This window comes from Pieris napi, chromosome 10 (genome assembly GCF_905475465.1).
Source record: "Pieris napi chromosome 10, ilPieNapi1.2, whole genome shotgun sequence".
Lineage (NCBI taxonomy): Eukaryota > Metazoa > Arthropoda > Insecta > Lepidoptera > Pieridae > Pieris > Pieris napi.
In genome coordinates, this window is record NC_062243.1 from 8,265,676 (window position 1) to 8,285,170 (window position 19,495).

The 19,495-nt window shown below is 32.7% G+C and overlaps 2 protein-coding genes across 2 annotated transcripts in view; one reads left to right on the plus strand and one right to left on the minus strand.

Moving 5' to 3' along the window:
• LOC125053023 (pikachurin) overlaps positions 1–19,495 on the plus strand; it is a 98,918-nt gene that overhangs the window by 20,476 nt on the left and 58,947 nt on the right. The window contains exon 2 of the mRNA XM_047654191.1: positions 16,578–16,719. Coding sequence (XP_047510147.1) covers positions 16,605–16,719 — 115 coding nt within the window. The 5' untranslated portion in view covers positions 16,578–16,604. The remainder of the gene's footprint in view (positions 1–16,577; positions 16,720–19,495) is intronic.
• On the minus strand, positions 6,188–13,253 carry LOC125053024 (alpha-N-acetylgalactosaminidase-like). Its single transcript, XM_047654192.1, has 9 exons — positions 12,882–13,253; positions 12,375–12,549; positions 11,473–11,647; positions 10,716–10,813; positions 9,166–9,327; positions 8,533–8,727; positions 7,454–7,618; positions 6,770–6,842; positions 6,188–6,257 (listed from the first exon to the last, which is right to left on the minus strand). The coding sequence occupies exons 1-9, from the start codon at positions 13,037–13,039 to the stop codon at positions 6,226–6,228; spliced, it is 1,233 nt and encodes a 410-aa protein (XP_047510148.1). The 5' UTR covers positions 13,040–13,253; the 3' UTR covers positions 6,188–6,225.

The following is a 19,495-nucleotide window of genomic DNA, read 5'->3' on the forward strand; positions in this document are numbered from 1 at the left end:
TAACATATTATACATTATAACATAAAACAATACTGTACACATTAGAATAACAATGCAATATACAATGTTATATAACCATTTTAAATAACAAAAGAAAAACAAAAAAACGTAGATGCTGGGTTCGTCCTAGCATACATATCAATAACATGTTATTTTAACATGTTTTATAACATTCAGTGTCCACATCATCTGAAACATGTTGTATAGCAATGTTGTTTAACATGTTATGTTATATAGTCTGTACGCACCTTAAGAATGACTTACATTAAAAACTATTAAAGTTCAACTGCCGTGCCTCACATAATAAGCCAAGGATTGGTTCACACATCAGTTCTTAAAAAATAATACTGTTTCGGACAAGCAAAAATATCTCTTTCCTCCAACTTCGATTTTGTTCCCTTTGGAGTAGAAACTTGCCGTGGATTCAAGTGCACAGGCGCTTATTAAAGATTTAAGTTGGGGCCTGGTAGATAGTGCCGGTGACCCCAGAGCTGGTGCTTTCCTGGCTCAACGAATAAGATCCCAATACAGCGAGGAAATGCTACCAGCGTTAAAGGTACACTGCCACAGGGACCAAACTTTTTAAATTTGCTTTAATTTTCTTTTTAATAATTTTTATTATTACTTTGTGGGTTAATAAAATTCTAAATACAAATTATACGTATAATGTTATAAATAAAATACTATTTTAAATTCAGTAAATTATATTTCTTTATACGAGGTAATTTTCTTGTAAATTACATACTGTAATAAAATTGTTGCAGCATTATACCTTTTAAAAAAGGCTACGTCGTAGCCGACAGCGTAGCGCTTCTGTGTGTCATACTACTTTCGGTGTAGATGATGAGAATAATAAAAAAAATATACACTTGTAGCTTATAAATAAATATTACATAATTTTAATTGAAGTTAGTGTAAAAGTAGCTTTCTGCGTCTAGGCGCCAATATTGGAAAAACGTCTCGAAATGGATATAATGTATTTTGTTTTTAATGTACACTTTTTATACCTTATTATAAAAGCTGTGTTGCCCTAGTGGTTTCGGCATTCGACTCAAATCTCTGAGGTCGTAGGTTCAATCTACGGCTGCGCACCAATGGACCATCTGTCTATGTGCTCATTTAACACTCGGTCGTACGGTGACGGACATTGTGAGGAAACAGACCTTAAACGGCGTGTCGTCCACAGAAGATGATCACTTACTTGCCTATTAGAAAAAACAAATGATCAAAAAACAGATAAAAAACTGCAACCCAGACCTAACGGTTTGTAACGCTACTGGATTTTCTTTTTAATGAGAGCGCAACGTTTGAGTTGCATTTATAGAATGCAATTTAACAAATAAACATACAAAAACACGGAAATTTCATCATATAGTGTAGAATGTCTCATGATACGAGAGCGGTTAATTTCTAATATATCTAATATTTGTTCCTAGAGGCGGCGCACCATGTGTTAGCAATCGATCTTCTGTATGAAGGGGATAATTTTGTTCTGGGAAAGTTTTATTGCATCTTGGTACTATCATATTTCAAAAATGTTTGTGAAGGTTCTTGGAGCAAATAATTAATCTGTTCTCAAAATAGCTCAACATAATATATATAAATTCTCAAATCATTAAAGTTACTTCAAGACTATTTTAAAATTGTAGTCACATAATTCTCACTATTACGTTATAAAATGTGTTCTTTGATTTCTATTAATTTGAATGAAATTTAAATTAATTAAAATAAAAATTTAGTTTGAAACCCTTATCATACATTTCATTTGAATTTTAATATGCACATATAATGATAGCTGAGTCGCTAACATGATCTAAATGCTAGCAAACTTAACGCATAACATATATTAAATACATATATATTTTGTTGTATGAGAGATTGTAGATATTAAACCAATAAATAAAAAAAAACATTAAAATAATAATGATTTAGTAGCACTACAAGAGTATGTATAACTTTAGAATACGTCATGTAGAATACATTTCTTCACAAGTAGGTGATCACCATGGTGTGCCTTCACATCTGTCATCGATTTTTGGGTTTCCTCACGATGCCTTCAAGTTTTAATAAAATTGCATCTCGGCTTTAATAACTTTATATTACATATATGAAAAGTAAACATATTTTGACTTCTTTAATCTCGTCTGTAAGCAATATATTTCTAATCTCTTTTTTTAGCTATTTTTTTACTATAATCTAACCTGTTTAACAATTATAGTCTAACATTAAATACAAATGTAATGTAAATGTCCTTAATTTAAAGTTCACTCACTACTGTATTTAAATGACTGTTTTATAAACCTTTGCATATAAATAGTATTTGTGTATAAAATGATTTAATGTTTTCTAATACCTTATAATTTATCATTACTCACATTCTTCAGAATACAAAAAATCATTAAATATCAACAGAATGAGCAAGTATTTTAAAAGATGCATAGGTGTCGTTTTATTTCGCAATTTAGGTAAACTTTTGTCATATACTCTTGATATATTATGCTTATGAATACTTGTATTCAAATGTCGTCAACTCATTCATTTGAATAGGGAGTGACAAAGACAGAGTCCTTTTTGGGGGTGTCGGTACTTCAAAGGGATGTTATGCAATTACTCTTAAATATAATTTGAATGGAGAGATAAAATGATGGTATTATAATTTGATCGTGCTAAGTGTGAAATTGTCTTATTTAATCTCGTCTTTGTTGATTTTGCTTCGTGGCTGCTTTTGTTTTATAACTTCTCAATTGAACAATCTACTAGTAACTACTTACAGTTACGATTGGCCTTATGTGGTGAAACCACATGTTTCTACCGTTATTGGACCGAATTTTGGTTTTAGAAACAATATTTGTTGCAAGTCTGATCACCTACATGGTTATACATCCGCCATATTGAAAGGTTTTGACGTGTATAAAAAAAAATAGTCCACGGTTAATAATTGGAAATTCCAGCTTAAAATAGTCAAGAATCCAGTTAGAATCTAGAATGAAACGAAGCCTCAATAGCTCGTATCTGTACGGTATAAAGTGCTCTCGACGTCGAGATTACCAGTCGAGTTGCATGACGATTTGAGCTAAATGCCTTAATGGACTTTGACGGAAATTACTTTGTTTTATGATACGCAGAAACCATCGTACCACAGTAGCTTTAAAAACCTTGCAGCAATTGTTTCATACAACTATTTGTTCATGATACTTTTTCAAACTCGTGGCAGATCTATAGGAATAATATAGTATAGCATAAGACCTATTTAAGTTTGTAGTTCAAGATTACCGCCTCTGTGTCTTAGTGATTAACATGCCTATTAATTATTTGTGTATGCTTATCTAAAAGTACATGCGTCCCTTATAGTCCCATCCCTTACAATAATATTTAAGGAAATGTCGAACAAATATTATATAATAAAGAACTTTCAATTCACAATTCAATGCTTTATTAATAAAAGCATCAAATATTTATCAAACAAGACACGCACAGTACGTGATCTGTATCAGCAGGGTTAATATATCTCCATAATAAGAATTCATATGAGACATGTCAACTGACAACAATATTTGAACAAGTTCCCGACCAACTAGAGTTATACGTGAGTTGACTAGGACTTATGTGCAGATGCGTATTCGGGTTTGTGAGGCCCTGGGATCTTTATTTAGATGTCAAATAAATGTATAAAGTAGAGTATTAATGGTCAGATCGATATGTTGTGAGATTTATTGCGTTCTTTGTACGCACATTAACTTTAGCTTATAACGTATCGTAAAATAATTCAAATTAAGAATACATTTATTTTTTAAATACAAGAACAGTTTGGGTAGGTGGAAATTATATTCCAATACAAAACAGGCCCAATTTAGGCAAACTGAATGTAGAAAGGAATAGACTTCAATCAGTTCGTGATTGATTGATTTGCGTGGCCTTAGAAACAAACGAAATTAATGAACAAATAAATTTAATCAAGAAAAATCTGAGTTCATATCTTGATCAGACACAGCCTAAAGTTGGAGTATAAAATTCGTCTCTGTTAAACACATAAGCAAGGTAAGTGTGGAAACAAAATTCAAGCGAGGGATTACGCTTGTAAAATCTCAATTTCGGAGTTGTAGGCGTATTAAGGAAAATTGTACGAATATAATTTAGCTGAAAAATATTTCATGTGCTGAATGGAGTTTTGTTTTTTTTGTCGATTACCGTGAACGGTTTATGTAATATTTTTACTGCATTAATTTGAATAAAATTATTAATAGCTTAATGTTACCAGTGTTAAAAAATATAATATCTTGTGTTGCTATCAAAATAGTTCAGGAAAGTGTATGATATACATACCTATAACTAACTTGTGATATTGACCTATTCGCCTCAAGTGTGGTGTCGGCATGGAGAGCTGTGACATCTGAGCTCCTCAGTGGAATGAATGATGAACCATAAGTTTTTATACATATAACCATAAAAAAACCAGGTTAAAATAAAAGTAATATGTAGCCTCGATAATATGTGCAAACACCTGCTACAGATTGAAGATTTTAGATATTTCCAGATGATTTAAACGTTATCGTTAAAACAAAGATCCTTTATGTCATAACGACATATTAAGTTAATAGCAAAGCTGTAAATCAACTAAGGGCTAACAACGTTGCTGTCAGCCGCAGTGCGCCCTTTGACAACGCCTTTGAGATAAGATCTGAATGCACACCCATGGTAACAGGGTTTTTTAGAGGGCCAACTTGGGAGGTTTGTGAACAAGTTACGAACAAGGGATTGTGATTATAGAATATATATTATAAGGTTTTCCTGTAATTCTAAGATATTAAATTGTAAGTATACAAAAATTTGTATTTTTGTAGTTTATAATGAAAAGTTTTTTCAACCACAACTTTTTATTTTTTCATTAATTAATAGGGGATTGAACCTACTGCTGTCATGAGCAAGTATTTGATGTTTTTATTTGCTGTAATGAATGAACGCTTGAGACAGACAGACAGTTAAAGGCTAATCAAACTAGTAATCTTTTAAATAATATAATATTTAAATAATATCAAATTAATGTTAAACTTATAGTGGGTGCCAAAAATGTTTGTAACATTTCAGTATATTATACGTACTATGGTTCCACTAAAAATCAGTTTTACTGGTGATGGCAACTTAAAACTTTGTTGGGGCCATTTTTGGTTAAGGTGTTTGCGTTTTTGTATTTATTTTTATGTAATCAACATTAATAAAAATATTATTTTTCATTCTAAAATCCTAATAATTAATAATTAAATATTATTTCTGTTTATAATTTCGGCGTCCATCTACAACCGCGAGCGAAGGCTCAATAATAATCATACCTTTTAATTATTTATTAAATTGGGTATTTGGATTAAAATGAATAGGATATTACACAGATTAAACTTGCATGCGACACTAGGCCGTTTCGTATTATTTTGAAACAAGTAATACTTGGCACTGAATGTTTTCAGAATATAATTTTAAGATTAAAGCACTGCCAAGACTCTTGGCGCTTCATCGGTAGCCAAATTTTGTAGCACTTATTATAACGACCAATAAAACTTATCGAAATCTACTTGAACCTGAAAATTCGGAAGTTTGGGCTTGAAGCGAGATTTTCTATTTACTGGTAGAAACAAAAATATTAAGAACGATCAAATGATTTCGACCGACTTCTTGATGATGATAACGCTACGCTGACCAGTGACGACATTGAAAATCGGTACGAGACATCAACGTCAAATGTCAATTGTTATCTGTCAAATATTTGGAAGCTGCGCCTCAGTTAATAAGCCCAACAAGTTGTCGTGAATTGCGCATCCTCAGACGTAAAAACTAACCCTCTTATTCATAAAAATCGGTGTAATTGCAGCCTTTTAACTGAAGTACTCTATCGTCTTTTACTGTCAAATCGTATTCACGCTGTGATGAAAAGAGACAGATGTTGCCCGTGGAATATTAAGTATTTATCTACCACCTGTTAGACCATTAATATTCGACATAGAACTTACAGAAGTCTAAGAGACCATTTTGCCCACATTTGTGTATTAATAGGGCGCTTAGCTGTAATATAATTTGCACGTTCTTAGCTGATCCAACATCAAATGAAGTTCAAAGTTGCGCTATTTGTATAGACTGTACAGTTTATACAAATATACAAAACCGCCGGTTCTCTTAGGATATAATATTGAAACAAACATTGTTTTAAATAATTTATTAAGTAATATTGGTAGTTAATTATAAAGGAAATAGCGTATATAGGATGACATCTGAAACAAATATAAAGGTGGGTTTAGTGGATAAGCATAAGAACAGTTTTTCTATTAGCCTAAGCAAGGTAAGATAATTGTAATTTCAATAATATGTTTTTATTATTTGCGATGAAATGGTTTTCTTTATATGGCAACCCTGTTACGATTGACTTTGAATTGTGTTATGAACATTATTTTTTGTTTTGTTCCACGAAGAATAAGAACGTCAAATACTTGACGTATGTCCGTCAAGGGACTGGTGTGACGCCATTTTCTCTCTCGTCTAGAGACGCGTTTTGGCGGGTGAAATTGTGAATATTAAATTTGAATTTTCAAAGCCAATACTTTAAAGAGAATTAAAAATAACAGTTTGTGTAGGTTTTATAAGTATCTGAAATGGTTTTTTTTTAATATTGTCAAATAGCCCTTTATTAAATAAATCCTGGTTGATGAGTCCTAATTTTTATACTAAAACTAAGATTTTTCATACAAATATTTTACGCAGAAGCATTTAGTAAAATATAGCTTACCTTCTGATGGCACGGTCACGGAGATTGGGTCATTTAACGTCACATTTCTTATAAATATTTTTGTGAATACATCCTGAAAAGAATTAAATTAAAATGTAACAAAAGTGAATGTTAGGCTATTTATTTATAGTCTTAAATAATTTTGTTAGATCTGAAGAATACCATACTGCATATAAGGATTGTAATAGAAAACTTGTTTTGTGAAATTTGACACTCGCCATGGGCGTGTTTAGGAAGATAGAGCAATGGGCAGACGATATAAAGAGAAAAGGGGGCAAAACTTGGAGAAGAAGAGCTAATATCAGAAAAGACTGGAAACAGCTGGAAGAGGCTTTTGTGTCACACGCTGACTACCTAAAACGGGTCAAGTGACGTATTAGATTAAGTTTTATTTATGTATTAGAATTAAGTTTTTTATGTAACCTTAATAAGTGTTCTTATATTGTACTGGGTGTCAGCAATAAAGGCTTAATAATAATGGGCGTGTTTTATTTTTGTCATAGCAAACAATTGTTATTGCATCAACAAACAAATCCTTCAGCAAGTTTTGCCATAAGCAGTTTTTACAAATAAGTAATGTTTAACCGGGAATCGAACCCACGTTGTGCGTTAGCCACTGAGCTACAGAGTGCAAATAATAAAGCAAAAACATAAAAGCTATAAAAAGCAAAATAAAAATATTACCATAACTGTATATTCTTCGGTCGAATTAAGTCCGTACAACCCCGGTATGAAAGAGGCAGAAGATGATCTATCCTCCAAATTGACAAGTGCGAAAGAGACGGAATGATACTGATTACCCTTTCGCGGTAAATGGGGTTTCACCCAGAGTGTAATTGAATTATCTAACTGAAAGTACGGAATAATATATGGATAACCAAAATTTAGATTTATTCATCAAAAAAAAATCTAATTGCAACGTTATATCCAAAGTATTCATGTCCTTTTCTCTCACAGCAAAAACACAATTTGACAGAAAGAGACAAACGAGTATGTACTTTGAGTGAAAGAATTGTATACAAAATTTGTATATTATTTTTGATTAAGTTATAATATTGAAAAAAATTGTATCATAATAAATATACCATACTCATATATGTATTAGAGTGCTTTGCAAGTGAGATGCACATTGCACATATCTACTACCGCACGGCAGCAAAATATATCTACTCGTAACGATAAAATCTTCAAAATCTACCGAACGGATTTTTGTACGGTTCACAATAAAGAATCATAAAGGTCAAGGTTTATTCATTTATTTAAATATATACTGATATTATTATTATTATTGAAGATCGCAAAATCTCTTACCATAATACGCGCGGCAAATACTTTTGGGTAAATTAACGGTAAAATAGGATAAATAACGTTAGAAATAATACGGTATTATTATTTAAAGGTACCTTTTGTATTGAATGCAAATATAGGCTATTAAAGAAATTCGCAAATGGATAGACGGGAGCGTTCAAGTATTATGTCACGCAATTTTTGGAGATTATTATTGACTTGTAACACGCTGTAACATTTTTCCGTACCCAAGTACAGTACCTACTGTACCCAAGTATAGTAAAACGCCTCGTGACCACCTAGTGACTAAAAGTTACCATTATGTGGTGTAAAGTACTGGTAATTCGAAAATAATATTAACTATAACGCGTAATTCAATCGCCGCCCCACATCGTAACGTTTTAGAAAACGACCCCCCCCCCCCCTAAAATTCGTTACGTAATACTTGAACGCTCCCTTAATAGAACCAGTATTACCTCAAAGGGCTTCGCCATAATGCCCAAGGGGTCTTGAGCTATTGCCAACAATTCTAAATTCAATAATAATTCCCTTTCGTACTCAGTTATTTTCTCCATATCACAGCTCAGTAGAAGTGGCGAAGACATCATTGCGTATACTGCTATATGGACGCGACTTTGACTCTCTGTTAGGGAGTCTGTACCGAATATTAACTGAAAATTATTATGATAACTGACTTAATGGTGTTCGCACATCATCACATGGTCACTAGTCTAGGGTTTGGTTCTTGGCATACCACTAATGTAACCGACGGGGGATGTGGCCTTTAGGTTAAGGATAAACTACCGTCAGCAGCAATAAATGACGTTTTTAAAGACATCTGTCAAATAACCTCTTTTAAAAAAAAATCTAGTCTATTCTAGAACGTCAATCAAACTTAAATAGAATCAAGAGCCATCAAAACATTTTTTTGTTTGGCATAATGTACAGCCCTTAAGATAAGAAATATACCAATTTTTTCATTCATGTATATACATATATGTATTAAAGTTTCGCGTTTACACACTCGTACTGCCCACTTCTCTGCTCACTACGGCTGAATGTAAATGCGGCATTAGAATATGCACTATAAACTCGTTGACAGAACTCACCATGTCCATATCATTCCAATGCCCTGGTCCGTGGTAAGGACTTAATTGATCGTAGGAAGACTGGTAATGCCTTATAATGTCTTTAATTGAATCCCATGACGTCACCACATCGTGATAATTCCGCCACATGTTGCAGTGGCGAGATATTGTTGCGTAATCTGGCTGTAATTTTTTATTAGACCAGGTACATTAAGTTAGATGCGTAGAACTAGAAGTAGTGGCCAAATTATGTGCCGGTACCAATACGTAGATTAATAGTTGAGCCAGTATTTTTTAGCTTTTTTAGCTGAGACGTGTCACACTTTTATTCCTATTTCGACGATTAGAATCGTTGTAATATCGACGGCTTATTGGTCTAGTGGTTAGTACCCCTGACTGCGAATCCATGGGTCCCGGGTTCGATCCCCGGCTGAGACAAGACATCGATGTGATGAGCATTTGGTGTTGTGCTTAGGTCTTGGGTGTTTAAATATGTATGTATATCCGTTGCCTAGTACCCATTATACAAGCTTCACCAGCTTAGCATGGGACTAATGGTCAATAATTGGTGTGAATTGTCCAATAAAAAAAAATAAAAAAAATGTTTAAAAGGCCGAGAAGACATCTATATAGGCTTGTGATTTTCTTAGAAATACTATTAAATTATTATAAAAGAGAAATATCTGCCTACGTAATATTTTTGTAACATATAATTGAGTATGTCTATGCTTAAGAATTTATCTCGAAGATCTTAATAAATGACAACACATTTCAGAATACTTTAGCCTCATCAGGCTAGAAATATTTCTCAGCTTCTCATATTACGCATATATTATGTAAATATAGTCGGGCATTTAGCTTGTCCTGATATTATATATTTGCCAATGAAGAAATATTAAAAGAATATTTTTTCGCTTAACTATATCATGATGAATACAGCATTGTATCTCTGAGTTTGACAAAATGTGAAGGGGTAACGTTTTCGCCAAATAATTGTATGAAAAATCACCTAAAAGGAAATAAACTTAATTTTTCTCTTGCTTGGGAACTTTGACATTAAATACTCGTATATAATTTGTCGATATCATGTTACTGCTATTAGTTTTTTACAATATTCTTTTGTTTCCCTTTGGTAACTGACATCGGCGAAAATTTTCTTGTTACATACTTTCCTACCAATTTATTTCACCATTTAATCGTATTTTCTTAGACGTTATTCTATAATCATAATTAGGTACTACATATACTCACATTGAATCACGCACAGCTGTGTGCATTGAAATGGAATTCAAAATCGTTTCACCAGACATCGAACCCAGAACCTCCGGATTATGCACGTGCGTCCATATTAACTAGTCATTGAGGTGGTCAGAGGACTCACATTACGAAAGTATAGCAGTTCCAGTAATATAATTTGTTACCCAAAACGTTAGTATTGACAGGTACAAATGTACAATTTAAAGGTAGAGTAGTTTATATACATCAATTTGTTTATGATGTTTAAAAACTTTCATTGGATTTTTGAAAGTTTAGTTTAATTTAGGCGTATATAAGATAGTATAATTACTTACTGTTTTCTTATGTATAAATTCTATATAATAAGGCCAACTACAAGAATATACCATTGGGCGGCCTGTATTATTTAAATGCTGACCAAATCCTATGTAAGCTGTAATACAAAGGAAAGAAACTAGACTAAATAGTTTTAATAGTAGTTTAACGTGATTTTATGACAACACTGGAGACTTGACTATGAAGCATTCAAAAATAGATGAATGTTTATATTTCTAGACCTCATACATTGAGTGAGACCCTTTAATACTGTCTTGCGGGTGGACTCTTTTAATAGTGTTATGCCAAAGAATCCTGTTACTCTTATATGCAAACAACACTTCAAACTAAACTTAGATACCTATATCCCTCACCTTATCAAGAACCAAATTAGTTTGATTGTTTTTTATATAAGAGGCATGGCTAATAAAGGAGACTGTTGCGAGCTTGCTCTTTTTCTTTTTGATCATGCTAAAGAAGATTTCAAAGCTTAACAACTCTACAGTTTTCTAGTTTACCTATAAAATATAGCATTGAGAATTTCCGATCAACTAGATCAAGTGGGATTTGACAAGAGTATGAAAAAAAATAGGTTACCCATAGCAGTCCTTATACAAAGTTATTACTGCCAGAGTTCAGTATAAAAATATGTAATTTCTTTTATGGAATGTTAAATATATTAGAAATTACTCCTTTCACTATGAGCAGATTTGGTATATTAGTTATTAACCCAAACTAAAACTACCAATACAAATACGCCAAGGGTGATATACAGACCTGTATTCAAATAGGCTTCTCCAACAAAACATCCGTCTACCTTAATATAGTCCACACCCCACTCCGCAAACATCTTTGCGTCCTCAATGAAATGGCCCTTACTACCAGGGTAATGCATGCATGTTATATCTGCTATGTTCGTATAGATACCGAATTTAAGACCTCTTGCATGAATCTGCAATAGACACTTTAAATAAGGTTTCATATTTGTCAACCAACAAAATATGGCCTTCAGTAAATGGTGGAAGACAGAATTATTATATTTTTTATGGAAGTATTACGCTGTAACTTTTAATGAAATTAAAATTAGATACTACAGACAATATATATTTGTATCATTTGCAGGTATGGATTGAGTTTCAGTCTGTGTATTATAAGAGAAATCTTTCTCCCCATTTTTTTTTAACTATCAGTCTATAAAAGTGATTCCAACTTAATTTAAGGGATTTTATCCTATTATTAATTTACTTAATACTTTTATACTAGTACTATCAGACATATTAAGAGTAATTCACACATGTGTGTTAAATCCCAAAACCCTCAGTGTAGTGGATCAACCAGAATTGTTAATACATGTGCTTGTTTTGTTATCAGTAAATCATATTTAGAAACAAACTTTCTGTAAATTATTAAACAACTTTTTAAATTTCTACATTAAATGCCACAGTTAAATAAAACATGTTTATATTTTCTTACAAATGATTTATTTGTATTTAAGTTTTACATAAAATTAGTATGTCAGTCTCAATCAGCAGGTACTTTAGTTACAACAAGGTAAGAATATGGCAGCTACCAGTATTATTTTCACTTAGAGTAGTTTACACAAAGAATAGAACTAAATCATCTATGGACATCATAATAATAAAAATATATACCACACAAAAATAAAATGTCATACTAACATACTCTGCAATAGCCTCCATTCCTTTAGGGAATCTTTTTCTATCGGGGACTAATCTTCCATTGACACTCCTTCGCTTCTCAGACCAACAGTCATCTATGACAATGTATTCATAGCCAGCCTCCTGATAACCTCTGTTGTAGAACATATCTGCTACAGAGAGTAGTAGTTTTTCACTGAAAAAGAAAACAACAGGTTATATTATGTATTTTATTCAAATGTTCAAAAAGTGAAGTGACAGCAAAATGTAAATGAACAAAGTAAACTTTAAAATAGGAAGGACTTAAATTGTTTCAACTTCTAGCACAACGTGGCTCTATTTTATAACCGAAATTAAATTCAAATGTTTACTAACAATAAAAGTAGCCTTTAGTTAACAATAAATGGAAACAAAAAACCTATACCATACAGTCAAAAATATAGCATTATAAAAAAAGTACAGTTTTGAATAACAGAGTAGTCAATGAAAAACCACTAAAGAAAAGAAAATAACAGAGCCGGTACTTGCTTTAGACATTTTCGTGGATATTTTTCGCAGTCAACACTACACAGGTAGTACCCCCAAGACATCCACCCCATGGGGGGCTTACGCGCCACACCATTATTCAAAAGAGATGCTTTACCAAATAAAAGAAGTAGGATAAACAAAGATTCTAATTTACACATTTTAATCTCAACTACCGAGTAGGCTTCCTCGTTTCTTCCTTTACTCTTTAGGTATTGACTCACAAAGGTAATTTTAAAACATTTGTAAGCTAAGGCCGTAAACTAACAAAAGTCACACCAATTCCAAAATACAAATAAACTTTTTAAATTTCCATATTTTTATACAGAAATATATTATTTTTTATTAAGATCTTTATACTTATTTCAATGGACACAATACTCAATACACATAAATAACGTAACCGTTATTCCGCATTTGTTACTGTCTACTGATAACCATAGAATAAAAATACTACACGGACTGAAACAGATAAAACTAGAAGAGTTAGTTAGCATCTGTGGATAAGCCATTGCTAAGATGCTAACTAATGTTCTACAGAGTACAGAGTTCATCAGAGTTCAATGGGCTTACTATTTTGTTTAGAAGATTTTTAGCTAAGGTTTTAGACATTGGAAGACGAACTTGGGCTTAGTTTATACCGAGTGATGGAAATCAGCGACTTTAGCGAGACTAATCTGACGCCACTACGGACAATCATGTGATGAAAACATTCCACAAATTAAATCTTAAAATACTTCACTACGCACTAATTTCGCACTTCCATTTATCTCATCCAATTTTTTATCTATAGTCTAAACTTCCGAAATTCTAATGTATAACCGTTGTATAAATAGTCAAACTTCGAAAAGTTTAAACTAAAAAGTAAACTCCAAGATATTTTACCTCAAAGTCGTGTGTATTGATATTTTATTACTCATTATGGGTATTTTATAGAATCGCGCTCGCGTGGAAATTGTTATAATATTATAACAATTTCCACGCGAGACACAACCAATAGGTTGTGTCTCGACAAATTTTCGCTGTAATTAATGGCATCCCATAGCGTTTGATTAACATTGATTTACTAAAAACTGTTTACTATGCGAATGTTTAATAAAAGTAGGGTTCTACTCTAGTCGACTTGTTGTAGAAAATGAAAAATACAGTAATATTAACTAAGAGAGAATTATTATTACACTCTTGTAATACATCTGGCACTTTAAATTTTTTCTACGTTAATGAATATTACAAGAAAGAGGTTTTTATAATTTGACCATTAAGTTTTGGGTAGCAATTATTTCGACGAAGTTAGTTTTCGAAGAAAATGGATCATTAAATATTTCCATACCGGTACATAATGGAAGTTCTAACTCTACATGAACAATCCGCATTAACTGCTCTTGAAGAAGAAGATTCCTTTTTTACACGACAATACTCGCCCGCACCGCTCTGGCGACTTGGAAGCGTCCATGCCAGAAGTTGGGATCCGTCGTTTAAATTGGCCAGCTTAAAGTCAATCCAATTGAGCATGTCTGGAATATTCTAAAAAGATGAGTAAGGTCAGCCCAACCTGCTCGACAAAACATCAGGGATCAAAAAGAGTCATTACAAAAGAGTGGGAACGTATACCTCAAAACCTTCTTAAGAACATTGAGGATCGCATTTAAGAGGGATTCAAGCTGTGAATTTAGCAAGTTCTGATGTTAGTCTTGACTCTTGTCACACTCGTTATTAGGTTCTTACATTTGTAACTTTATATAATTTAAAAAAAGTAAAAAAAATCTTGTCTTTATTGCCGACCACTTCAGGAACAATTCAATTAAAGAATTCATAAAAGAATAATTAAAAAATTGCCAGAATTGACTTCACGCGTATTTTATTACGAACACACGATTATAAGAACATATATGTATAGTCTGTACAAACAAATTAATTTCATTATCGAGCTGAAATCGACATTAAAACCGAGGGAGTGCCGATCCTAAGGTGCCTGTTGTTAACGTGTAGGTATGTAAGACATCTTTGGATTAACATTGCAAACATTTACAAAGGTTTAACAAGATACCCTTTGATTATTAAATAAAGGTAGAAATAAAAAAAATATTAAGTAATGTAAAATTTAAGCAAAAAAAAAATATATTACGGATTACATTACATATACTGTACAGACATGACTTTATATTTCCTACTAAAGTTCATACATTCTTGGCCTTTTTCATTAAAATAGTTTAACGAATTTGAAAGTTGGCATTTTTACTAAAATTGCTTAATGGTAGATTAGATACTTTTTTTGAAAATTGTGAAATTGATTCGCGAATGAATTATATTCAATCCTGTACGCGTCACGTAAAAGGGTAGAGCGAAACATAAAAAGTAACTGAATGCTTCAGGTTATTTCAAGGGTCAAACGGGGTCTGCGTGTAATAGTCGTTGTTCAACAAACTGAAGAAAACTCGCGATATAAGAACTCGTTGAGATTGCCTTATATGATGTGGAAGTAGGAATGTAAAGAGAACTAGTAGAATTTTGCCAATAACGTAGCAGTTTTATTTTTATTTGGTTTTGAATAATGACTGAGAGCAGTATTAGCCTCATGGGTGCACATTTAACTCTCGCTCGATGAACGAACGAAACATTAAAAGAGCTCGATAAAAAATGCAAAAATCTGACGCAACAATTCATAACATATGAACAACCATATTGTCTTACATATATAAAAAAAAATGTGTGCGTGTACTAGGTGTACACACGTAAGAAGTGAAACTTCTTTATGACCTTATTTTTCGAAAAATGATCTACTATATGCAACTTTACAGAAATTGGTTAAATAAAGTCAAATTAGATAAAGTTTAACAAAAGGCTTTTATTATCATAGACATGAATACAAATACAATTATTTCATTTTAACTTAAAACTGTACTACTATGTAGTACTAAGATTATTACAGAATTTCATTAATTGTAATAGAATTATTAGTATTACTATCATTGTTATCGTTATTATATATTTTTGTTACTAATGGCTTCGAATCTCTTCGGATCAACCGTGGTAGGGACAAGAAAAAGATGGCGCGTAACGGAAAAATGTGACGCGTAATGAAAAAATGTTACACTAAATTTTGTGTTACACTAAACTTCAATAAATCGTTGATCATGAGAATCCGATTTGAAAGCTGAACCTGATAAAAACATATCGAGATTTCCCCACATATTACCCGTAACATAACTATAACCACTTTTATTTACCAGCGATTGGCTGGTCTTTAGGTTCGTAATAAAAACTAATACGTTGTGCTACTAAGGAGTCGGTTATATGTCGCAATTAATTGTATAGTCCGAATATCTTAGGCTATGCATGAAATAAGTGACAAACACAGAATTTTTTTATAACAATTACGGGAACCGTAAATAGTAAAACTGATTTCACAACTTTACTTCACTTTTGTCTCATATTCTATGTCTATATATATATACTAGTGGACCCGACAGACGTTGTCCTGCATGATATTTCAAGCAATTAGTAAAGCAAAGTGTGAAAGTACCGACTGCAGCGCCATCTGGCGGGCTGATTTGTGAATCTAAACCATTCCCAGATCCCCTTGAACACACACAAAAAAGTTCATCAAAATCGGTCCAGTCGTTTGAGAGAAGTTCAGTGACATACACACTCACAAAAGAATTATATATAAAAATATAATAAATGACTATTTCGTTTCAGCGGGTGCAGCACGGAGCATGGGCGGAGATGGCATGGAGTGAGATGGCGTGGCTTTGGCTCGCCGCCCTACTCGCCGCGCTTGCTAACGCCGCCTCGCGCGCGCCCACGCAGGAGCCCGTGCTATTCGAAGCCGCTTTTCAAGGTAGGTTTCATCATCATCTGTATTTCAATAAATCCTTGTATTGTTTCCACGCTGACTCGCGGAGCAGACACATTTCAGTATTACCATGAAACATTTTGAGGTTACGACGCGCTACCATAGAGATAGAGCGTCATAAGCCCTTGTTGTACTCTAGAGCTTTAAGTTGTCAAATGATTAAGCTATAAGTCTGCAAACCAGAACAGATAACCATATAAAGTATCTTCTTTCCGGCATTTCTAAAATATCAATTATATATATATTATATATCAATTTAGTACAATGTTTCGTTAGAAAATAATTTTCGATGAGCAAATATTGATATAGCAAATTCAATTTTCTCATTCACAAAAACGGTAATAAATACATACGATTGTGATACAATGTTGGTTTATGATACAAACAATAATTGCTTTTTACAATAAAACGATACAAAAAATTATGATAATAGGATCCTTTGATAACAACGATTGGATGTCTTTGTGTCAAGCTATATTTGTTTACCGAAAGCAGTCACCTTTTTATTTTACACTAACAATGAACTCCGTGGATGAGTTGGTACGCGGTGGTTTATTAAATGCTTCAAAAGATAGATTATATCGTATAGGAAATTGTCTATAAAGAGATTTGAATTCCTTTAAACTATACACACTGCACAGATATTGTAAACATAAATGTTTACAACGCTCGCTAAATGTCAAAGCAACTGAGCGTTCACATTATAGAATTCAGCTAACAATTATGAAAACTTAGCAATGGAAAGAATACTACGTACTTCTGTCCCGTTAAAAAAGTGCTTTGTTTTTTTTAGCACCTGGTTATTTTTGAGATTTTAAAATCAACAGGTTAAGTAGACAAAAAGTTATTGGATTTTGACAAACGGGAGTCATAGTTTGCCCTAAGTCTCGCCTATGATTTTTAGTCTGAAAGTTGCAGTTAAATATATCTAAAAATCATTTATCCTATTATTTTTAATAAATAATTCGATGGAGCCGGCTGCACGCACGAAAAAACATGACTCATGCGGCGTTACCTCGGTCTGAGGTGTTACCACGCTCTGAGGCGTTACCTTGCTCTAAGGCGTTCCATTTAAGGCTTGAAGTGCAAGCGAGAGCGCGAAGCGACAGAGAGGCACAATCGGACTCCGCGCTCTTCAGCGTTCGACATCTGTCTCTCTCCTACTTGAGTGAGCGATTCGTGACGTTGTCACGTTCAACTATCGTCAGTAAACCGACTTTACAGACAACCGATTTTTTGAAGTGAAACTTCTTTATCGGGGTTGGAAAAAAATTTAGTGTAACATTTTTCGGTTACGCGTCACATGTTTCGGTTACGCGTCACATGTTTCAGTTACGCGTCACATTTGACCGTTACGCGCGTCTTTTTCTCGTCCCTACCACGGTTGATTCGAAGAGATTCTAAACCATTAATAACAAAAATTTATAATAACTATAACAATGATACTAAAAATTCTATTACAATTTATGAAATTCTGTAATAATCTTAGTGGTAATAAGGTAAAATGAAATAATTGTATTATTTGTATTCAAGTCTGTGATATTAAAAGCCTTTTGTTAAACTTTATCTAATTTAACTTTATTTAACCAATTTCTGTAAAGTTAGTTGCATATAGATAATTTTTCGAAAAATAAGGTCATAAAGAAGTTTCACTTCTAACGTGTGTACACTAGTACACGCACATTTTTTTTTGTTTACATTTCGACTTAGGAGCGTTCTAGAGAAGAGTGTACCACTTATCTTAAAGTCCGGCAACGCACATGCACACTTACTGATGTTGCAGTTGTCTGTGAGCGGTGGTAAACACTTATCTTTAAGCCCGCCTACTCCTTTGCCAGAAAATCTATTAATTATTAATAATATTCTCTGCCCGTTTCACCTCTAATACGGCTGGATTTAAAAAAATACAGTTGTAGCATTACAATAGTGATAGAATAAGAAATCGGTGCAGTAGCATTTTAGTTTTTTTATTTATCACAAACATACGAAAAAACAAATATTTTATATTTATAATATTAGTGTAGATTTGCGTTTATGCTTCAAGATATTTACAGCCATTAATACGATGATAGTGTTGGCACTAATAACTGTTATGTAATCTCGTTTGTTGACATGAAGCTTAATAGAGTTTATGCTTCTATTTATCACATAATTGTTTAATCTACAATTTTTTTTTTTAATAAGCAAAAGAGTTTTGTTAAACGGTAATCTGAATTACTGGTACGGTAATTATTTTTGTCTTGGATAGTCATATAACTTTGCAATACGACGATTAATTCGGGTGAAGAACCGGAGACGAGGCTTTTAGACAATCAAGATTAATATTTTAAAACAAATTGTCTCACAAAAGTATGACACTGCTGCCGTAGTGTAAACATAGACAAATCAATATTTAGTCTTAAAAATCCTTAAAAAGCATGTCACTATCGACTCTGAAAGAAGGCATCTTTCATGCATAATTTATAATACGTGGTTATTTGACGAAATTTTAAAAACTACATCACATTATTAATTAGTACCTATGGAATCTAAACAATTATATACTTTTTAAATATGTTACGTATTGGCTATGAATATTCAAGTTAAGCATTCATAATTTCAAGAAACCTCAAAAATGCTTTTCAAGGCAAGTTAGTGTCGCAAGTCCCGACCCTATGACGACTCGTGCCAGTAAAAACGTGATCAAACTTCGAGGTTTTTCGTGTTAATTATACATGCATATTATTTTTCAATTCAAATCAGTCCGACGAAATTAAACCCC